Source organism: Rhinoraja longicauda, chromosome 18, assembly GCF_053455715.1.
Source record: "Rhinoraja longicauda isolate Sanriku21f chromosome 18, sRhiLon1.1, whole genome shotgun sequence".
Taxonomy (NCBI): Eukaryota; Metazoa; Chordata; class Chondrichthyes; order Rajiformes; family Arhynchobatidae; genus Rhinoraja; species Rhinoraja longicauda.
This window is the reverse complement of record NC_135970.1, coordinates 16,191,304-16,213,724: the sequence shown is the minus strand read 5'-3', so window position 1 is coordinate 16,213,724 and position 22,421 is coordinate 16,191,304. Positions and strand designations below refer to the sequence as shown.

Here is a 22,421-nt window from a genome sequence, read left to right as displayed (position 1 = left end):
ACCACTCCTTTCTCTCCTCACCGGTAATGTTTGACAAACAGTACAAACAATTTCCTCAAATAGTCACTCGATTTTTAAAAATAAAATCAAATTCTCAAATTTCCATTGGAGGACTTAACCATGTTCTGTGAATTATTCATCGAAAATTATTTTTATAATTCCAATCCAACACAGTTAGCACATGTTGCAATCCCTTGCTTCGAATAAAATTTTAATTAACCTAACTCCAACTTAGTTACAAACCAATTAAATAGTTTAAAACAAAGTAAATTGTACAGTGAAAAATTGAAAATCAGTGCTGAAGTTGACTCTTGGCTCAGGGCGGAGAACCTTTTTATATACCTTGACTGGGCAATGGATCTTCAGCATTACTGAAGGCATCCAAACAGCACTTTGATGTCAGGGATATCAAATACAATAATTATGTGGGTCTTCCTCATAACAAGCAGTAATTTCCTCATAGCCATGCAGGGCAGGTCTAATATAAATTTGTACCTTGCTAGGCCAATGTCTTGCAGTAATTTCTCAGTGGATGTTCAGCTGGAAAACAATATTCAGATTTTGGGCCCCCTCAAGTTACAGATTATCATCACACAGCCATCCATGATTTAATACTTCAAAGCAATCATAATTGTTAGGTGTATGTTTGTTGTTTGCTAGATTAACTGATTTCTCTGGGCAACTGAACAGTATTAATCTTGAAAATGTTTTTATGAATTGTTATTGGTTATGCCCACATAGTTCCTTAAAATACATTGTATGCTTTCAGGTTGAATTATTCCAAAATAACGACAGATAATAAGTTTGATTTTGATACTCAGGTGCCCCAGGAAAGGTGAAGAATATTAAGGTGACAGATTCCACCAATTCTAGCATTTCCCTGGCCTGGGTTAAACCAGAATCAGGCGACGAGCCTCAGGGATATATCTTGGAAATTAGGCCTGAAGATGCTAAAGAATGGACAAAGTGCAGTAAGATACCCATTACCAGCACCAATTACACTGTGGGAGGCCTGCAGGAGCGAGGCAAGTACTTCTTCAGAATCAGAGCTGTGAATGAAGGAGGTGTGGGAGAATCTACAGAGCTTAACAAAGGCGTATATGCCTTGCCACCACCAGGTAATACCATTTATTTAAATCTGCAAGAACTTATTAGAGGTGCATAAGCAATAATTTCAAATTTGCATGCAACAAAATTAAAATGTTTTGAATATCCAGTCCTTCTGATGCCTACTAATGGGCAGAAACCCCCAAGATGTCTGGCAACCATCATGACATGGACATCAGGTACAACTTAGTCACAGCGAAGTTCGTACATCCATAAGAACCATTTGCACTCCACTCAAGTCAACTAATGTCTACTTAGGCCTCTCCCTGGCACAAACTGGAGAGGAAGTCTTGCATCTTGAATGTTTCCATAACAGGTTTTGTTTCAAATATATTTTTTCACCCTCACTAAATTTAGCTTTTTAGGCTATCTGGAAAAGTTCCAATTTAGAATATTAACTCTAAGAAATGAAAAATAAAAACAATATTTTCTTGTAATTGTTGTTCAAAGTTTCTGAGTTATACAATGTTTTGAGATGTCCTGAGACCAGAAGAAATTTACCAATCAAACTCTCTTCCATCTTTGTTTCAAAGGCATGATCCCTGATGAATTGCCTCCAAGTGATCATTATAATAACTAATGGCAGTTTCAGTAATTTTAACAAAGTTAATCCATCACAAAGCCACAATGTATTCTGTTGGCAAGGACTACAGCTAAAGTTACATTGGTCAGGATTAGAGCTACAGATGTTATTTACAGTCTTTTCTGTGCCCAGGTTAATTTTGGTGAAATGACAAGCCAGGCTGTGGACTAAACTGAGAGATATCTGAATATAGTGACTTGCTGGAAGGGAGGTGCAAACCTCTGCTGGTTCAGTTGGTTCGATGACTGGGTGAAATTCATATATGCATAGACATTCTCTGTTTGACCTAAGTGTTTTTATTTATAGCTTCTCCCAGATTTCTGGATGCCAGAATGCCAAGCAGCATGGTGGTTCGTGCAGGTGCAGCACTATGTATCAATGTGGGCTTCTCGGTGAGTTGGGGGTTTAAGATTATTCTACCACCAGAGGCAACATAATAGTGTGGGTTAATGATATTAATATTCATTGTCGGATGAATTTCAATAAAAAAATAAGATTTAATTTCAACCTTATCCATCACAGATTCAATGCAGTAATGTACACCAGATAAAATTAAATAATTATCCTCTGGCACTACAGACCTCACTCACCTTTATGTCATTGTCAACGTCTGTACTCACACAGCTTACCAGTTAAAAGGAAACAGTTCCCTGTTGACTAATATGTAGATCAGTGTTATCACTTTTGTATGCACTGTGTGCTCAGGTATTGCACATGCTCTAACATTTATCGTTTTTATTGTTCTGTAATCACTTGGATCTGGCAGTGTACTGAACTGTGTTACATAGAAACATAGACATAGAAACATAGAAAATAGGTGCAGGAGTAGGCCATTCGGCCCTTCGAGCCAGCAACGCGATTCAATATGATCATGGTGGAATATCCAAAATCAATACCCCATTCCCCATGTCCTTGATTCCTTTAATCCTCAGAACTAAATCTAACTCTCTCTTGAGCACGTCCGGTGAATTGGCCTCAACTGCCTTCTGTAGCAGACAATTCCACAGATTCACAACTCTGGGTGAAAAAGTTTTTCCTCATCTCATTCCTAAATGGCCTACCCCTTATTCTTAAACTGTGACCCCTGGTTCTGGACTACCCCAACATTTGAACATTTTTCCTGCATCTACTCTGTCCAATCCTCTAAGAATTTTATATGTTGCTATAAGATCCCCTCTCATCGTAAATTCCAGAAAATACAAGCCCAATCGACCCATTCTTTCATCATATGTCAGTCCCGTCATCCCGGGAATTAACCTGGTGAACCTACGCTGCACTCCCTCAATAGCAATAATGTCCTTCCTCAAATTAGGAGACCAAAATTGCACACAATACTCAAGGTGCGGTCTCACCAGGGCCCTGTACAACTGCAGTAGGACCACTTTCTCCTAAATTCAAATCCTCTCGCAATGAAGGTCAACATGCCATTGGCTTTCTTCACTGCCTGCTGTACCTGCATGCTTACTTGCAGTGACTGATGTGTAAGCACACCTAGCACCACCTCCTGTTCCTTTCTGTCTATCCTTCCTGAATATCAAATACCCCTGCACGTTTAGCTTTCAGCCTTGGCCACCCTGGAGCCATGTCTCCGTATTTCCAACTATATCATATCCCTTAACTACTAATTGCGCATTCAATTCATCCACCTTATTTCGAATGCTCCTCGCATTAAGCCACAAAGCTTTCAAGTTCGTTTTTCTTATCTCCTTTCTACCTTTTGCTTCTTTCCTCCTTTTATGGCCCTCTGTCTCCATGCATTAGGTCCCATCCCCCTGCCCTGTTAGTTTAAATGTGTCCTTTCCTACAATCTCTCTTTCCCGTTAGCTGCACGGATACGCGTCCACGTTGTTGACTCCACCCCCGCACTTTTTAGTTTAAACCCACCCGTGTTGCACTAGCAAACCTGCCTGCCTGATGCAATTAAGGTGCAACCCATCCCTTTTGTACAGGTTACCCCTGCCCCAAAAGAGATTCCACTGATATAGAAATCTAAATCCCTGCCCTCTGCACCAACTTCTCAGCCACACATTCAGATCCCCTATCTCCCTGTTCCTACCCTCATTAGCATGAGGTACTGGAAGCAACCCAGACTTTACCATCCTAGAAGTCCTGCTTTTCAGTCTCCTGCCTAGTTCTCTGTACTCACGTTGCAGAACCTCCTTCGCCTTCTTACCCACGTCATTTGTGCCAACATGTACAACTACTTCCAGCTGCTCACCTTCCCTCACGAGGATGTTCTGACGTCGGTCTGAGACGTCTTGGACCATGGCACCAGGGAGGCAACACACCTTCCTCGAGTCTCGCCTGTCCCCAGACGCTGCAGAGGCACAGATCCAGGAGAAAATCTGAGGCTTAAATTTCAGATGGCATATGGAGAGAATATAGGAGATTCAGAAACCTGCTGATAACCATGTCACTTACGGGTTCTTCAGCATTATAAAAACCATCTATGGCCCATGGCCCCACCTCACAGAGAGCCAGAAAAAGAGGTTAACCCATCAGGGATAGAAAAACAGTCATTGCTCACTAGAAAGAACACTTTGAAGACTTCTTCAACCTTGACTCTGTCCTTGTCCTCAGAAAACTGGAGTCCATCCCACAGCAGTCTTTTTATTGTCATGTTGTTGTCACACTGCCATTGTTGTCACACTGGATTGACAAGTTTAGAAGGCCGAATCCCAAGACCACAGGAGCAGATGGCATCCTTGTTGAAATCTTATAACTGAGTGGTGAAGACTTCGGACACAATTGCACAGCCTCATCCCCCATACCTGAGAGGAGGAGGATAATTCAGGGGTTTCTAGTGATGCTATAATTGTGGCCATCTTCAAGAAAGGAGATAAGACCAACTGTGGTACCTACAGAGCAACCTGCCTGCTCACCACCAGAGGGAGAATCATCAACTCCTCCCGCTGGCCAGAGCTGCTCCCTGAATCACAGTATGATTCTGTCCATTCAGAGGCACAATGGGCATAATCCTCTCTACACAATAGCTCCAAGGAAAATGCAGGGAGCAGCAATTGCCATTGCACATGGCCATTTTCAACCACTTAAACCTTTGATTTTATCAATCAAGAGACTCAAATTTGGCTGGCCATAGAAATGTCTCCACATCTTATAACACATATAACATATATAACACATATAACAACTACAGCATGGAAACAGGCCTGTCCGGCCCTACCAGTCCACGCCGACCATTCTCCCTGACCTAGTCTCATCTACCTGCACTCAGACCATAACCCTCCAATCCCCTCCTATCCATATACCTATCCAATTTACTCTTAAATAATAAAATCGAGCCAGCCTCCACCACTTTCACCGGAAGCCCATTCCATACAGCCACAACCCTCTGAGTAAAGAAGTTCCCCCTCATGTTACCCCTAAACCTTTGTCCCTCAATTCTGAAGCTATGTCCCCTTGTTGGAATCTTCCCCACTCTCAAAGGGAAAAGCCTACCCACGTCAACTCTGTCCGTCCCTCTCAAAATTTTAAAAACCTCTATCAAGTCCCCCCTCAACCTTCTACGCTCCAAAGAATAAAGACCCAACCTGTTCAACCTCTCTCTGTAGCCTAAGTGCTGAAACCCAGGCAACATTCTAGTAAATCTCCTCTGTACCCTCTCCATTTTGTCGACATCCTTCCTATAATTTGGCGACCAGAACTGCACACCATACTCCAGATTTGGCCTCATCAATGCCCTGTACAATTTCAACATTACATCCCAACTTCTATACTCGATGCTCTGATTTATAAAGGCAAGCATACCAAACGCCTTCTTCACCACCCTATCCACATGAGATTCCACCTTCAGGGAACAATGCACAGTTATTCCCAGATCCCTCTGTTCCACTGCATTCCTCAATTGCCTACCATTTACCCTGTACGTCCTATTTTGATTTGTCCTACCAAAATGCAGCACCTCACACTTATCAGCATTAAACTCCATCTGCCATCTTTCAGCCCACCCTTCCAAAAGGCCCAAGTCTCTCTGTAGACTTTGAAAATCTACCTCACTATCAACTACTCCACCTATCTTAGTATCATCTGCATATTTACTAATCCAATTTGCCACACCATCATCCAGATCATTAATGTAAATGACAAACAACAGTGGACCCAACACAGATCCTTGGGGCACTCCACTAGACACTGGCCTCCAACCTGACATACAATTGTCAACCGTTACCCTCTGGTATCTCCCATTCAGCCATTGTTGAATCCATCTTGCAACCTCACTATTAATACCCAACGATTTAACCTTCTTAATCAACCTTCCATGTGGAACCTTGTCAAATGCCTTACTGAAGTCCATATAGACAACATCCACAGCCTTGCCCTTATCAATTTCCCTGGTAACCTCTTCAAAAAATTCAAGAAGATTAGTCAAACATGACCTTCCAGGCACAAATCCATGTTGACTGTTTCTAATCAGGCCTTGATTATCCAAATAATTATATATATTGTCCCTAAGTATCTTTTCCATTAATTTTCCCACCACAGACGTCAAACTAATAGGTCTATAATTGCTAGGTTTACTTTTAGAACCTTTTTTAAACAAAGGCACAACATGCGCAATGCGCCAATCTTCCGGCACCATCCCTGTTTCTAATGACATTTGAAATATTTCCGTCATAGCCCCTGCTATTTCTGCACTAACTTCCCTCAATGTCCTAGGGAATATCCTATCAGGACCTGGAGACTTATCCACTTTTATATTCTTCAAAAGTGTCCGTACCTCCTCTTCTTTAATTCTCCTAATTTCCATCACTACTCTACTTGTTTCGCTTACCTCACATAATTCAATATCCTTCTCCTCGGTAAATACCGAAGAAAAGAAATTGTTTAATATCTCCCCCATTTCTTCCGGCTCAGCACATAGCTGTCCACTCTGACTCTCTAATGGACCAATTTTATCCCTCACTATCCTTTTGCTATTGACATATCTGTAGAACCCCTTGGGGTTTACTTTTACATTACTTGCCAAAGCAGCCTCATATCTTTTTTTTCGCTTTTCTAATTTCCTTTTTAAGATTCCTTTTACATTCTTTATATTCCTCTTATGCTTGCTCCACAATGGAATGCAAGGCATAAAATTAACAACAGTATCCATTTTCACTGAAGTTAAATGTCAGACAAAGCTGAATCATTTTCCATGGTAGTTGAGCTAATCTACAGAAGTAATGCAAAACTGGTAACCTATATTCTGGTGACTATATTCCAGAATTAAGGTTATTCAATTTCAATAGTTGAGCTAAAGTATCCAAACAATTGCTACATTTGCCTGTGTTCAAAGGGCAAGCTCTAAGCTATTGTCATTGTTTTCATTGAAGCATGCAAGACGATGAACCTCATATTCAACATCTGTAAGGCAAAGGTTCTCTCCCAATCCCTTCTTGCTCCACCACTCTGCCCTCTGACATTAAAGGCTCATGAAACCTTTGAAAACTTTGAACTGTTATGTTTCCCATGTCATGGAGGTCACATCTTGGTAAAGGCAGACATTGATGATAACATTCACAACTGCATACGCTGCACCACCATTGTCTTTAGTTGATTGAAATAAAGAGTATTTGAAGATCAGGACCTTAGGACTAACACAAAACTCGTGGTCTACTGGGTGGTAGTAATTCTTGCCATTTTGCATGTTTTTAAGAGGCAGACTATTTGCAGGGACTGGAAAAATGCCCTTGATGCTGTCACAAAATCCTGTAAATTAATTGAAAGGATAAGCATCAACATAATTTTCTCCCAGGCCAGCATCCTCAGAACTAGGAGAATTACACTTAATAGATCATGTTGAGCAGGCCATATAACTTGCATGCCTAATGCCGAATTCACAAAAACAAACATTCCATTACGAGTTATGTCACAAGAGGCATTGGCAGGTGGACAAAGAAAACCATTCAAGGATGTGCTCAAAGTCTCCTGGAAAAAATACAACATCCCAACTGAAGCCTATGCATTGGAAACACAATTCAGCCCTGTGTAAATGGTGAAAGAAGTGGGCCACCTCATGAAGTGGACCTGCCAAGTCTCAGCCATCACTTACCCCACCTCTGCAAGAATCTGCAGTTCTCACATGGGCTCATTAATCACCTCAGAACTCAGAAAATTGGAGTGGAAGGATGTCATCCTTTATCCCGAGAGATTTCTTAAGGAAACTCATAAATTGAAATTTAACAATTCATCTCATGCGGTAATTGGTAATCAATGTATTGCAGACACCTACTGTGCCTGTGCAGTACACATAGGATGCAGTGCTCCTTATCTGTATATTGACATTGGCACCCACACTATACATTTTACCATGGATGTCTAAAATTACTCATTACTCTTGTATTATACTACTTGTGCATTTCTTGTTGTGTATAGTATATTTGAGAAAAGGAAATGGTTATATCTAGTCTGGTTTTCAATGATTTGTTGCTACAGGTCTCAGCACCATGCATGTTCAGTACACAACAAATACAATTAAACAGCATTAATCTATCATTCATCTCATCTCAAAATTATGATTCTTTTTGCAACAATGCCAGTCTGTATTTGTCAAAAATGGGCCTTGGAATATGTCAATGATCCAGTTAGGCAGGATCCTAACCTGTGATACTACTTTCCTGGGTTGCTGAGGATGGGTCTTGTTTGAATAAGAATTTATCAGAATTTCTATTCATTTTAAGCATGGCCCATAAGTTACAAAATCAGTGGAAATTCATAAACTGATTCAGAATTCCAGAAGTGGAAGTACACAGGGAAGGAGTAACACAGGCTCTACTGCTTGTATTGGCTTGTGGTTCACTTTGGCTTAAACTCTGGAAATCACATCTTGCAGTCCACTTAATTTCCCCCCTGTACAAAGTGAAGATGATATTTTAAAATTACATTTATAGCTTAAGAGTGCTACTGCCCCGGTAATGAATAGTCCCTCCTGCTTACTCTGTTTTGAAATGTGCAGAAATTGGTGCTAGTTTTATGAATGCAAAACAGTGAAGGGGCAATAAATAGAAGAAATGGGTCATTTAATTTTTATTGCCATTTGTTACAGGGCTCACCTTCACCAAATGTGATCTGGCTGAGAGATGGAACTCCCACCAAAGGCAGGGAGACGATCACAAAAGGGCCGAATATGTCACAGTTCTTGATTTCCAGTGCCCAGAGATCAGATTCAGGAATATACAAGATTTTGCTAAAAAATGACTATGGAGAAATGTCTCATGATATCAGAATTCGAGTTGCAGGTACAACCCCACAATTGAAACTGTGATTTCAAGTTCACATACATCAGCTACATTTTCAGGCAAATGCATGCTTTGTTCATATATCACTCACATTCCCATTTATACTTACATTGAAAAACTGCACACTGTTAACAGTAAACATCTTCCATGTTAAGGGCATCCCAAATAACCCCATTGAATTTGATTAGCGACTGTGACCTTCACATTATATGTAATCAAGATCTTTACGCGCTCTGTAACTGAGGTCCATCCCCTCTCACTGTATTGCCTCCTTACACTGCCTTTAACTGAGTTCCTCACATCATCGGAAACCTATTCGCTCATTATCTGCAATTGAGCTGCACATCAATAATGGTTCCTCAAACTATGTGTTATGGAGCTCTTCAATGTTTGTGTTATTAAGCTCTTCAATATTTCATTAATTGAGCTCCTCACACTGTAACTAAACTCCACACATGCCCAGTGTCTGAGCTCTTACACTGTCAGAAACTGGGTTTCCCACACTGTTGTTTCTGAGCTTGTGATAACCAAGCTCTTAAAATTGTAAGTATCTTGAGTGATCACACTTGCCTTTTCTGGATCCATGCAATATCAATGAATAATAAGAGAAAGAGTTCATCAATATAACCAATGACCACCATTTTGAGAAAGGTTCACCAGTAGGTGTCACAACTAATTAATAAGTTTCTCAATCAATAATAAGCTTTAATAATCTTTTATTTTCAGATTTTCCACGCCCACCTACTAACTTACATCTGACTGAGGAAGTTCCAAACACAGTGACTCTCACTTGGGACCACACTCCAGATAACATTGAGGATGGCCGTGTACAGTATGTGATAATGAAGCGAGATGTCAGTACTGCAACCTGGTACACTGTTACAGATCGTGTCTTTGGTAATAAATACACTGTGACTGGTCTGCTTCCAGGCAGGAAGTACTTCTTCAGGGTGATTGCTCGGAATGACATTGGAGACAGTGACCCATTAGACTTGAAGGAACCATGGTTTGTTGCAAGAGACAAAGGTATGCCCCATGTACTACCAGCTATCTCAGATATGTAGAAACTAAAACAATTATTCTGAATGAACCAACATTTCCACTGTGGTGTTCTGGATAGTGTTTAAGTTTCTGGTACAGTATTTCAAAGGAAAATAATGAGGAATGAGAATTGGCATTCATGCACATGGCTTCAGGAAAGTTATTTGAGAGGCACATAGAGTTAGACGGCATGGAAACAGGCCGTTTGGCCCAATTCGTCCATGCCGACCAAGGTGCCTCATCTAAGTTAGTTCTATTTTCCTGCGTTTGGTTCATATCCCTCTGGACCTATCCTATCCAAATACCTGTTGAATATACAGTAAGATGATAAAATTTAAATTAACTATTTTTTTCCAATGTGCAAAGAAAACTGTCTTAGGGAGATTTCAAAACATTCTTAACGTTATTGTCAAATGGGCAGGCAATCACAATTTCATATTAACTCTTCAAGTCTTTGAGTTTTCTCAGATATAAAGAAAGTTCAACTATGGCAAAAGTCAAAATAAAAGATTTCTCTAAATCTATGAAATTTCCATGAGAACAAAATGTTATGAGTAAACAGCCAGATTAAATAAAAGCAGATTGGACAGTAGATAGTCACCATTAAATGCCTAGAATGAGAGTTATCCAAGTGGGAAAATATCAGTAGGGCACAAACTGAGACAAGTTCAATACTGAGAAAATTACACTAACTTGCATTCTTACATCTGATTTGCTTCTGATGGAAATTCTTTGATACTTGATTATTTAATAAGTGCCTCCAGAAAATTAGGGTAATGGACATGTATGGTCCAGAGGACCAGGAAGTTTAAAAGATGCTGCCCGGAACATATTACAAGCCACATTACAATGGCAGGATGACTAACTTCCAAATGCACCCAGTAAACATCGCTATCTGACCGTGTCTATACTTTATGTGGTGGTGCACTCAATGGAGACCTTAAGGAACAGACTTTGGTTTTATTTTGCAACCCGAAACAAAACTACAGGCACTCCACAACTTATGTAAGGGTTATGTTCCGAACCCTTGCATAAGTCAGACTTTACGTAAGTCGGAATAACTCACTGAGCACTAACTGTCTCAGCAGCCTCTGGCCACGTCCAGGCACTTTTTGTGGCGTGCGGACGTCTGAGTAAGTATCGTCGCCACTGCCAGCTTGTTTCTGATGTAAACTTGAATGATTGTAGAGTGTTGTAGAAATTACAAACTGCTTTGATTGCATTAAGGACTGAGTACAGAATTGTTTATGTAAGTGCAAGCTTATTGTATAAGTTGAGGAGTGTCTGTATTGCCCAATGTATTTATTAAGAAGGAAGCAAATTTCTTGGTTCATAACTACCAGTAGCCCACTCTATTCATGACTCTCCCATTCCTTCTCTCCCGAGATGCTGCCTGACCTGCTGAGTTACTCCAGCATTTTGTGAATAAATCTATTCATGACTCTATTGGATTATGAGAGAGTGTTACATTGCCAGAGATGCAGTTATTGTAAGCATATGTACAAGTTCTGACCAGTATATCAGACAATTTACGTCCTGTTACTTGAGTCATACAGCACAGGCACAGCACACTTCACCTCACCATGTTGATGCTGATCATCAAGCACCCAATTATACCAGTCCCATTTACCAGCACTTGGTCCATAGTGTTAAATGCTTTTGCCAATCCAGGTCCTTTTTTAATGTGTGAATCTGCCTCTTACATTTTTTTCTTAACGCTTTGTGACACTCTTCTAAAAGTAAAGAGAGTAGCCAATAGTCATTCCTCAAACCCTAACATCAAAACAAGTAAACTTGCCTTTCATTTTATTTTCTTATTAAGGTGTCTTACTGTGTGGCAGTTAGCTGCTCTGCCATTTGCAAAAGCTAAGTGAAGGAATTTGGGATAACCTCAAGTGATGATATTCTATTCCAATGTCAATTGTTTCTTGAAGTTCTTTTCCTTTCTTCTGTTAGAACATTTCAGCATGCAATTTAAGGAGTATCAGCAGAAGGATTGGACCCATGCACCTGTGTTCATCACCCCACTGAAGGACCACACTGTTCACCGTGGTAATGATTGCACCATGAGTTGTGCCCTGACTGGCAATCCAAGGCCACACATTAACTGGTATAAAGGCAAGCTTCATATCTCTGAGAACCTCAAATACTGGTACACGTCCTCAAATGGTGTCTGTACGCTAACTATTCCAACTGCAGAAATGGGTGATGCTGATGAGTATACCATTGTGGCTGAAAACTCTCTGGGGAAGGTGAAATGCTCTTGCAAGGTTATTGTGAATGGTAAGTAAAAGTGAACGTACACTTGCAAAATCTTACAAATTATTGTAGTTATATACAACCACTTTCCTAATATGGACCTAGAACAGTACAACACGCGACAGGCCCTTTGGCCCACAACGCCTGTGCTGAACATGATGCCAATTTAACCTTTTCTGCCTGCACTTAATCCATATTCCTCCATTCCTTGCATTTCCATGTGCCTACCTAATTACCTCTTTAATGCCACTATCATATCTGCTGCCATCACCACCCCTAGCATTCTAGGCTCCAGTATTTGTGTAAAAACTTGCTCCACACATCCCCCTCTCATCTTAAACCTATGCCCTTGGAATAAGGAACCAGTAAATTAACACATTTACTGTAAAGAGGCATTTCTCAAAAATCAATAGATATTTGGAAAAATCTAACATTCAGGCAAACAAAATAAAACATTTGGAGTTTGTTCAAAATACAATTCTCATCAACGGTTTTTCAATTTTTTACCAAGAGAGTAGAATGAAATGGCAAAGAAAGGAAGTGCTAACAATGGTCTGTTTCCTTTATCATTGTTACTTTTTTGCTCATCTTTCATTCATTTGTTCTCTATCTCTCTATTGTGCTGTCTATATATTTTTAAAATCAAAGTAAACATTATTCAAAGTAAAAAAATGTACAATACAGGAACTGTGCAAAAAAATCATCCAACATTTTCGGAGGTTATATATACATTTAATTCATCATTACATAGTTTTTTCACAATTTAACCCTTGCCACTCATGAGGCCCCCTGGGGTGAAATCCCTTCACTTCCCTTATTTTGAGGGGCGTCTCCACCACACCCTGCTCCCCAAAGTCCAGCAACGGAAAGACCTTAGACGGTTGCACTCCCCAACAGAGCCTTGGCATTAGCCACATCAAGCTTCAGTGCGTCCCTCAGCATGTACTCCTGCAGACTGGAGTGGGCCAGTTGGCAACATTCCTGATGGACATCTTGCTCTACTGGGAGGTCAACAAAGTTCAGTCAGACCAAGTTGATGAACTTCCAGCAGCCCTCGAAATCTGTCTCCGAATGTGTCCCTGGGAAACGCCCGTTAATGAGGAAGTCATCTGATACGGAGCTGTTCGGAGTAAACCTTGACAGGGACCCTTGCAAACTTCCCCAAACTCTTTGCAAATCCACACTCTGCAAAGAGGTGGGCAACCGTCTCCTCTCCGTAGCAGCCGTCCCAAGGGCAGCATGCACTGGTAGTGAGATTCCGACGGTGCTGGAAGGATCTGACTGGGAGGGCTCCCTTCACCACTAGCCAAGCCAGGTGTTGGTGCTTGCTGGTGAGTTCTGGCGATGAGGCATTTCGCCAGACAAGCTGGGCAGTTTGCTCAGGGAACCACACTACAGAATCCAAGGAGTCATTTCCCTGCAGTGCCTGCAGGACATTCTGTGCTGACCACTGCCTGATGGACTTGTGGTCAAAGGTGTTGGTCAGAAGAACCTTTCCACAAACAACAATGCAGCAATGTCCAGCTGACTGGCACATTGCACAGCATTTGCACCAGGCCCATCCTTCGCAACACCGGGAACAGGTAGAACCTCAGCAGGTAGTGACACTTGGTGCCCATGTGCTTTGGCTCTACGCTCTGCCTGATGCAACCACACACAAAGGTGGCCATCAGGGTTAGGGCGACATTGGGCAGGTTTTTACCCCCGTTGTCTGCCAACTTGTGCATTGTGGCCTGTCGGACCCGGTCCATCTTTGACCCCCAGATGAACTGGAAGATGGCCCGGGTGATCTTTGTGGCATAGGGTTGAGCGAGGGTCGGGCCAAACATGTGCCAAGTGCAGCAACCCCGAGAGCACCTCACACCTGATGACTAAATGTTTTCCCGTTATAGATAGGGAACATTGCTTCCACAGCTCCAGTTTTTTCCTGACCTCGGCTATCCGCTCCAACCAATTTTTGTCACATGCCTCTGCCCCCCTGAACCAGATGCCTAGCACCTTCAAGATGTCAGGTTTGATGATAAAGGGGACAGAAGATCGGTCAGGCCAGTTGCCAAAAAGCATGGCCTCGCTCTTCCTGCGGTTAACCTTGACACCGTTTGTATCTCTTGTTTCCCTTTCCTCTGACTCTCAGTCTGAAGATGGGTCTCGACCTGAAACGTTACCTATTCCTTTTCTCCAGTTATTCCAGCTTTCTGTGTCTATCTTAAGTGTAGAGTGAATCAGAGACAAATAAATTGAAAATGAATGAGGTTGGGACAAATAGAAAGAGTATGAAAGAGAGTGAATCAAAAGATGCAATGAAAAATAAACAGTGAATGAACCAATATTCAATTTCTAACTTTGTTGTTTTACAGAAAAAGGTGTTACTTTAATGCAGAACAGTCTTGGAGAAAAGCCACGTAAGAGTAAGCACATCATGTGAATTCAGACTGGACCACAGTGAAGACTGGCATCGATCAAGACTCGCCATGGGCTGCAATCAGAAGATCAAGCATACTATCAAAGAATACATTATTGTTAGGCATAACAAATAGGGTAAATTTACTCAATTTCTAAAGCATTTTAATATCTTTGAATCAATTTTATAGGCAGGGATAAGTTTGGAGTCATCATCCGAATGAAACAGCAAAGTAAGAAATTAAGTCTTGATTTATTCTCTCTGTCACCTCTCATTTATGACTGTCTGAAAGAGCTAATTCCCAAAACAGTTACGAAGTTATGTTAGAAAAGGTAAATGTTACTTTTAATCATGTTATGTAATTAGGTCTGGAATGCCATCTGGACCTGGAATTGAATAAAATACATTAATTAGTAGTTAACTGGAAGTCATCAAAGGTAAAATATGTACAAAAATAATTTATTTTCAAACACCCATTTTCAATGTCTATTTTCATCCAGTAGTTAAATCCACCTGGAATATTACATTGATAAACCATTGTTTGAGGAGGCTATCTTTCTTTCTTACACGTTCTCTTTCCTGTTGCATTCTGGAAAAAAATGGCATCCTTTATTTATGCCTTTGCACTGCAAAATAATAAATTAACATTAACATTAAAAATGAACTCGAACTTTTGAACCATACAGTTTTTGCTGCGTTGTAGAAAGGGACAAATGCCAACAGAATTTCAATTAATTTATTTGTAAGGTTTGCTTGACAAGAAATTGGGAAATCATTATCTTGACCACTGGTCGTTGGAAGCTTTAATTGCGGGATTTTTTCATAGAATCAGAATTGTTATTAGACGGTATTACTCATAGCACTCATTGAGTATATGTAGCTCTTTCTCAAGCAACCTGTACGTTACCAGTTTCATTTTCTGCTCATCCCTCTTTGAGCTGCAAATTATTCCCATCGAGTACTAATCCAATTCCCTTTAGAAAGCACTGCTTTATTCTACTTTTATCATCCTTATGGCAGTGGCTTTCAGGGCATCACCACTTTATAATAATCCGTTTGATATGTAAAATTAAAAGGTAGTATAAAAATCTCACCATAAAGAGTTCCACCGGTATCTGGGATCAGGTCCTGAAATTGACTATTTAATTGAAATATAATAGACTACTGCTTTCTCGAAATGGTGAAGTCATTCTTTAACCAATCAGAATCTCTCTGTTAAAATTAATTTAGTATTTCTGACCATTCTTTGTTTCTTCTAGCTTCCAAAATACATGGCATCAGATGGGGCAGTCTTGTCCTGTAGGCTCTACATTGTTTTTGAGATAGTCCTTTGCAGACCAATGTGAAGGCACTGTGTGGTATGCTTTTGCTGTGCTGTTTTACTGGTAAACAGAGACACAATGCTCATGGGAACCTTATAATTTTGAAATTTCTTCAAAATAAAAGTTGAAGCATATGAATCAGCTTTGCCAGTAATACCGTGTTTCAGTCGAGTGCTTCCTGAAGTAGATGGTAAATTAACTGATAAAGATGTGCTTGCTTATTACCATGGGCCATCAGTTTCTTAATCCCCTTTCCTTCAAACTTAGGATACGATCATTGCCTTAAAATTGAGACAATTATTGAAAGTTACAGAGTCTGACCTTTAAACTGTCTGGTGATCTGTTGGATGTGCTTCAAAGTGAAGAACTGAGTTGTAAAACAAAGAACTGAAGTTTCAATTTCATTTGTGTATTAACAGGATATATAACAGCAGCTGATCCGCAAAACATTTTTGCAGTGCAAATGGCACTGGAAGTCATCATTCATCACAATGTTCCATTCTGAGCATACGCAGAAATTAAAATTATAGCGAGGCTGCAATTGTAAACATTCTGATCTAGATACAAGGATCTGAAATTTCAGGAATTAAGATAAAATATCTGAGCACATGGAAGCAATGTGGCAGTGATCTGATTCAAGGTTGCTAGCCATTTTCTCTTATTTTGGTTTGAGTGTTTCTCCATAGGTTTGCCACCAGGAGGCAACAGCGTTAGATAGTTGCTGGTCTCTTAACTGAAAAACAGATCTGATGTAATAAAATAAAAATAAATCATAATTTTTCCTTTTCTTTGTGAGTGTTTATTTGTGTCATTATGACTGAACCATTTGATTACATTGTGCATAAAATCTCTCCTGGTCCAACTTCAAACTGTGCTTGAGCCATGTCTAATCTCAGTTAAGTAAAGGGTTAAAATTTGATTACTTATTTTTATTGATTTGATCATAGAAAACTGAACCGAGTAAGTACCCTTCTTCACTTGTACCTCTCTGGATACATAACTGATGTCAAGCATTGAAACTTGAAACACAAACCACCTCATATAACAATATATTTTTACTGTAACAAACCAGAGGTAAGATCTGGATAAAACAAGGGTGAAAGAAAAGGTGAAAATGAGGTAAATAAGGAAATAGTATTTAGAAAATCTAAATACTTTATAGACTATAGAAGTGGACTAATGATACCTATTATTTTGATCCTAGGTGACTTGGAGTAGAAACTTGAGATGAATTCATTTCAGCACTATGACGAGATAGGGAGAGGAGTGTCTCAGTCAACATTGGATGAATAAGATGAAAAAAATCTCTAGAGGTTCATTAATATTGATAAAATAGGATGGTTTTTCAAGTTATCAGGCTCTTCTAAATTTTAATCAAGGTATGAAAAATTATTTTAGGATATAATTGTCATCTTTTGCATAAATATCAATAGTTGAATGCTCAGAGATAAAATTTCTGCTGATGCAAATGCCATATAATGATCAAATGTTTAATACTTGAACCATTAAATGTTGGATTAATGCTTCAAAGTTGGTTGACATATTGGTAGGGTTATCTAACAACTTCATTTTGGGCCATTTTAAATTTTGACCAACATTTCGTTCAAGTAGGAAAAATAAGGAACTGGACCATTTTTTACTCATAACAAAAAGCTAGGAATTGCATGTGCTGGAAATCTAGAATAAAAACAAAGAATATTGGAAAGAGCAGGTCAGGGGAAATGTACAGAGAGAGGAATAGAAATATTGCATGTCTGTAGATCTTTCATCAGAAGGGGGAAGGGGAAAAGGAATCAAAGCGGTCACCTCTGTGTGGAGCCACAGGAGATGGGTCAGGCCCTAAATGAGTATTTCTCCTCTGTGCTTACCAAGGAGAAAGACAGTAGGACGGAGGAACTTGAGGCAGTCAATGGAAGTGTCTTGAGAACAGTCATTGTTACCGACAAAGAAGTACTGAAGGTTTGTTTACACGTAGTAGATCAGCTGCCGACAATTCTATGCCCCCGCGACCTATGACCTGCGCATGCTCAGTCGGAATACCAAACCCGCTTATAAATTCAAATGTACAAAATACTAACACAGTGACGTTTAAAATGTTAAAAAAATTGTAAACAGATTAGGCATTGTTAACATGCCTTTCTATCAACTTGAGCTAGAATCATCATTAACTTATAGCATTAACATTTTACAATTATTTTCATCTTGACTTTCTTTGTTACCCAACCACTCCATTAGTGAAAACCTGCTAAAAAATAAAACAAATGACCTGCTCTTTGTGATGGGCCAAGATTGTTCTTATCAAGCATTAGATAGGAAGGAAAATACAACTACTGACATGGGGTTGCTGCCCATAATAGTAATTTGTGATCCATGTACACTCACATTTACCTAGATGAGGAGGGCCCATTTCATTGCTCCTCCTCAAGTTGATGTCCATTGGCAGCCACATCCTCAAAATAGCCCTTGTGGTCTCTGACAGGTAAAGCTGTAATTGATTTTAAGCAATACTTAAGTTAACATAAATTTTAATTAATTTGCCTATCTGTTCGTCTCCTTTCTGTGTGGCTCTGTAATTCTGTGGAATCCCGCCCACAGTGGGCGCCACTGCAGGATTCCATATACAGCCTAGCAGCAAAGTGAAATGATGGATTTTATGCTCTAAATCTCTCTGTAAGTCCTTGGACTTCTGCATCTGATGGCACATGCATGGAAGTCTAAGACTTATTCTTTTAATTAACACAAATTCATACTTTGTTCCAGCCTCTATCAAGATCATGCTGAAAATGGATACACACAATATGTTCTAACTTTAATTCCACTGCAAAAAATCTTATATACTCTATCCTACCATTAGATGGCAATCCTCAACATTCAATGAAGAGGCGCACATTCCTTTCTTAAGTCATTAAGTTTTTCATTCCTGGTTTTTCAGTTTCTGTGAAATGTAAAAGCAATCTAGAGGTGAAAGTTGTGTAGTTTGTGATGGGGACAAATTTGTATGTTTTAAAGTATGAACATTAAATAGCTAATGTTACATCAGAGTTAGTGAAATGGGAAGGAGTAAATATTTGAACTTGATCTCCATGCCTGCTTGCAAAGCACTATAGGGAGAGTATATTTGACCTATTTAAAGATAATGATAAGCTAAAGAACAAATAAACATTTTTTGCTTTTATAGAGATCTCCATATATAAAGGACTGACCTGACTCTGGAATGGATTCTAATTCACAAATGACGAAGTAATACGATAATAAAATAAATGCTGGAAAATCTCCTTGAGAAGGGTCCCAGACTTGGACACATTAATTGTTTCTCTTTCCACAGATGCTTTCTGACCCGTTGAATTTTTTTTCCCAGCATTTTCTAATTTTATTTCAGATTTTCAGATTTTCTACATTTTTAAGTAATACTTTTCAGGATCTCACCTAGTGAGCTGACTCATCAGGTCAGCAGAGTTAGGATTTTTTCCAAGTAAATGACAACATAGTCAAGAGTGTTTTATTGTCATGTGTCCCGAAATGGAACAATGAAATTCTTACTTGCAGCAGCACAACAGATATGTTAACATCGCACTTAAAACATACACACATAATTGAACACAGATACATTTTATCATTTGGCTCCAAGGCAAAGTCATTTGACAGTAGTTGCATTGTCTGTCACTTCTTTAATACATGATGGTACAGTGAAATATAACAAGCCAGCTCTCTTAGATCTCTTTTTTTTCACCAGTTGTAAAATGTGAATTTTTCTGGCAAAAACAACATTTATTATTTACTCCAAATTATCCTTGAGATAGTAGTGATAAGTTGTCGCAGTCCTTCGGGTGAAGATACTCCCATGCTGTTGTTGGGTAAGACATTCCAAGCATTAGCCCCAGAGAAAATAATGAGAGAGCGATATATTTCCAAGTGTAACTTGGAGGACGAACTGCAGATAATGCTGTTCCCATGTGCCTGCAGCCCTTTTTCTTTGAGGTAGTATATTTTGAGAGGCACTATCAAGAGGTGAGTAATTAAAGTGAATTTTGAAGAAACTGCAGCCAATGTCTGCTGATGATAGAAAGAATGAATGTCTGGAGTGGTGAAAGGGATAGCAATCAGATATTTCATTCTGAATGATTGGAATGTTGTTGGAGTGGTAATCATCCAGGCCAGTGCTGTGTATTACATCATGCTAGGGACTTATGCTTTGTATACAGTGGAAAAGCTTGGGGTGTTTGAAAATTAGTTATTTATCACTGCACGTCCAGCTTCTGATCTGCTCTCATTGCCAGATTATTAAGGTGGCTGATATAATTGCATTTCTGGACAATGATGATGAGCAAGATGTTGATATGGAGGACTTATTGCTGGTAATATCATTGAATATCAAGTGTAGATTAGATTGTTGGAGATTATTGCTTGGCACGTGCAACATGAACTTTATCATGTATTATCCTTAATATTGTCTAGGTCAAGTTGCACACATGCATGCACTGCTTCAATTTCTGAGGATTTGTGAATAGAATTTAATCTTGTGCAACCGTTGGCAAATATTCCTTCTTCACACTTTTTGATGGATAATGGTTGAAGCTAGGTTGATGTCCTGTGGAACACCAGAACACCAGAAACAGATGTATTCGAGGACATTATGGGAAACCAGAAAGTAAATTGTGGGACCCTGGTTGAAATTTACGAGTTGTCTTTAAATACATGAGGTGCCAGAAGACTGGAGAGTGACAAATGTTGTGCCTCTATTCAAGAAAGACTGCAGGGAAAATGCTGGGAACTATAGGCCAGTGAGCTTAACATCTGTAGTTGGAAAGTTACTAGAGAGAATTCTGAGGGATAGGATATACACGCATTTAGATGGACAAGGGCTGATTAGGGATAGTCAGCATGGTTTTGTACATGGGAGGTCGTGTCTCACAAATCTGATTGCATTTTTTGAAGATGTGACCAAAAAAGCCGATGAGGGCAGAACTGTGGATGTAAATATGGACTTCAGCAAAGCATTCAACAAGGTTCCGCATGGTAGGCTGACCTGGAAGATTAGATTGCATGGGAACCAAGGAGAGATAGCTGAATGGATAGAAAATTGGCTTCATGGAAGGAAGCAGAGGGTGATGGTGGAAGGTTGCTTCTTGCTTCTCGGACTGGAGGCCAGTGACTAATGGTGTGCCTCAGGATTCGGTGCTGGGTCCGTTACTGTTTGTCATCTATATCAATGATTTGGATGAGAACATACTTGGCAAGATTAGTAAATTTGCAGATGATACAAAAGTGGGTGGTTTTGCAGATAACGAAGCTGTTTGTGAAAACTTGTAGCAGGATCTTGATCGATTGGCCAGGTGAGCTGAGGAATGGTTGATGGAATTTAATGCAGAGAAATGTGAGGTGTTGCATTTTGAGAAGTCTTACATGAGCAGGACCGATACAATGAATGGTAGCTCTCTGAGTAGTGTTGTAGAGCAGACGGATCTAGGAGTGCAGGTGCATGATTCCTTGAAGATGCAGTCGCAGGTAGCTCGGGTGGTCAAAAAGGCTTTCGGCACATTGGCCTTCATCAACCAGAGTATTGAGTATAGAAGTTGGGAGGTCATGTTGCATTTGTATAAGACGTTGGTGAGGCCACATTTGGAGTATTGTGTTCAATTCTGGGTACTGTGTTACCGGAAAGATATTGTCAAACTGGAAAGGGTATAGAGAAGATTTAGAAAGGATGTTGCCAGGACTAGAGCGTCTGAACTATAGGGAACAATAGGGAGAGGTTGAGTAGGCTGGGACTCTATTCCTTGGAGTGCAGGAGGATGAGGGATGATCTTATAGAGGTGTATAAAATCATGAGAGTAATAGATCGGGTAGATGCACAGTCTCTTGCCCAGAGCAAGTGAATCGAGGACTAGAGCATACAGGTTTAAAGGAAAGCAAAAAGATTGAATAGGAATCTGAGGGGTAATTTTTTCACACAAAGGGTGGTGGGTGTATGGAATAAGTTGCCAGAGGAGGTAGTTGAGGCTGTGACAATCCCAACTTTTAAGAACCAGTTGGACAGGTACATGGATAGGATAGGTTTGGAGGGATATGGACCAAATGCAGGCAGGTGGGACTAGTGTAGTTGGGATATGTTGGCCGGTGTGGGGAAAGTTGGGCCAAAGGGTCTGTTTCCACGTTGTATCACTCTATGACTCTGACTCCATGACTATTCTGCACCTGAGATGATTGATCTCTGACAATCACAATCATCTTGTACAATCATCTTGTGATCAGTCTGAAGAAGGGTCTCGACCCGAAACGTCGCCCATTCCTTCTCTCCTGAGATGCTGTCTGACCTGCTGAGTTACTCCAGCATTTTGTGAATAATCATCTTGTACAAGGTATGATCCAATCATTTACTTTTACCATGGCTCCATGATTGTTACACTCAGCCACTGTCTTCTTGTCATGTGCAGTCACTCTGAGAACACCTCTGCAAATCTGTTAATTGG

General features: G+C 40.0%; 1 protein-coding gene across 1 annotated transcript in view; it reads left to right on the top strand.

Annotated features, from left to right (window-relative positions):
- LOC144602076 (immunoglobulin superfamily member 22-like) overlaps positions 1–14,723 on the top strand; it is a 47,082-nt gene extending 32,359 nt beyond the window's left edge. The window contains exons 17-22 of the mRNA XM_078414769.1: positions 822–1,118; positions 1,997–2,082; positions 8,736–8,928; positions 9,655–9,954; positions 11,926–12,252; positions 14,586–14,723. Coding sequence (XP_078270895.1) covers positions 822–1,118; positions 1,997–2,082; positions 8,736–8,928; positions 9,655–9,954; positions 11,926–12,252; positions 14,586–14,653 — 1,271 coding nt within the window. The 3' untranslated portion in view covers positions 14,654–14,723. The remainder of the gene's footprint in view (positions 1–821; positions 1,119–1,996; positions 2,083–8,735; positions 8,929–9,654; positions 9,955–11,925; positions 12,253–14,585) is intronic.
- Positions 14,724–22,421: the final 7,698 nt, after the last annotated feature.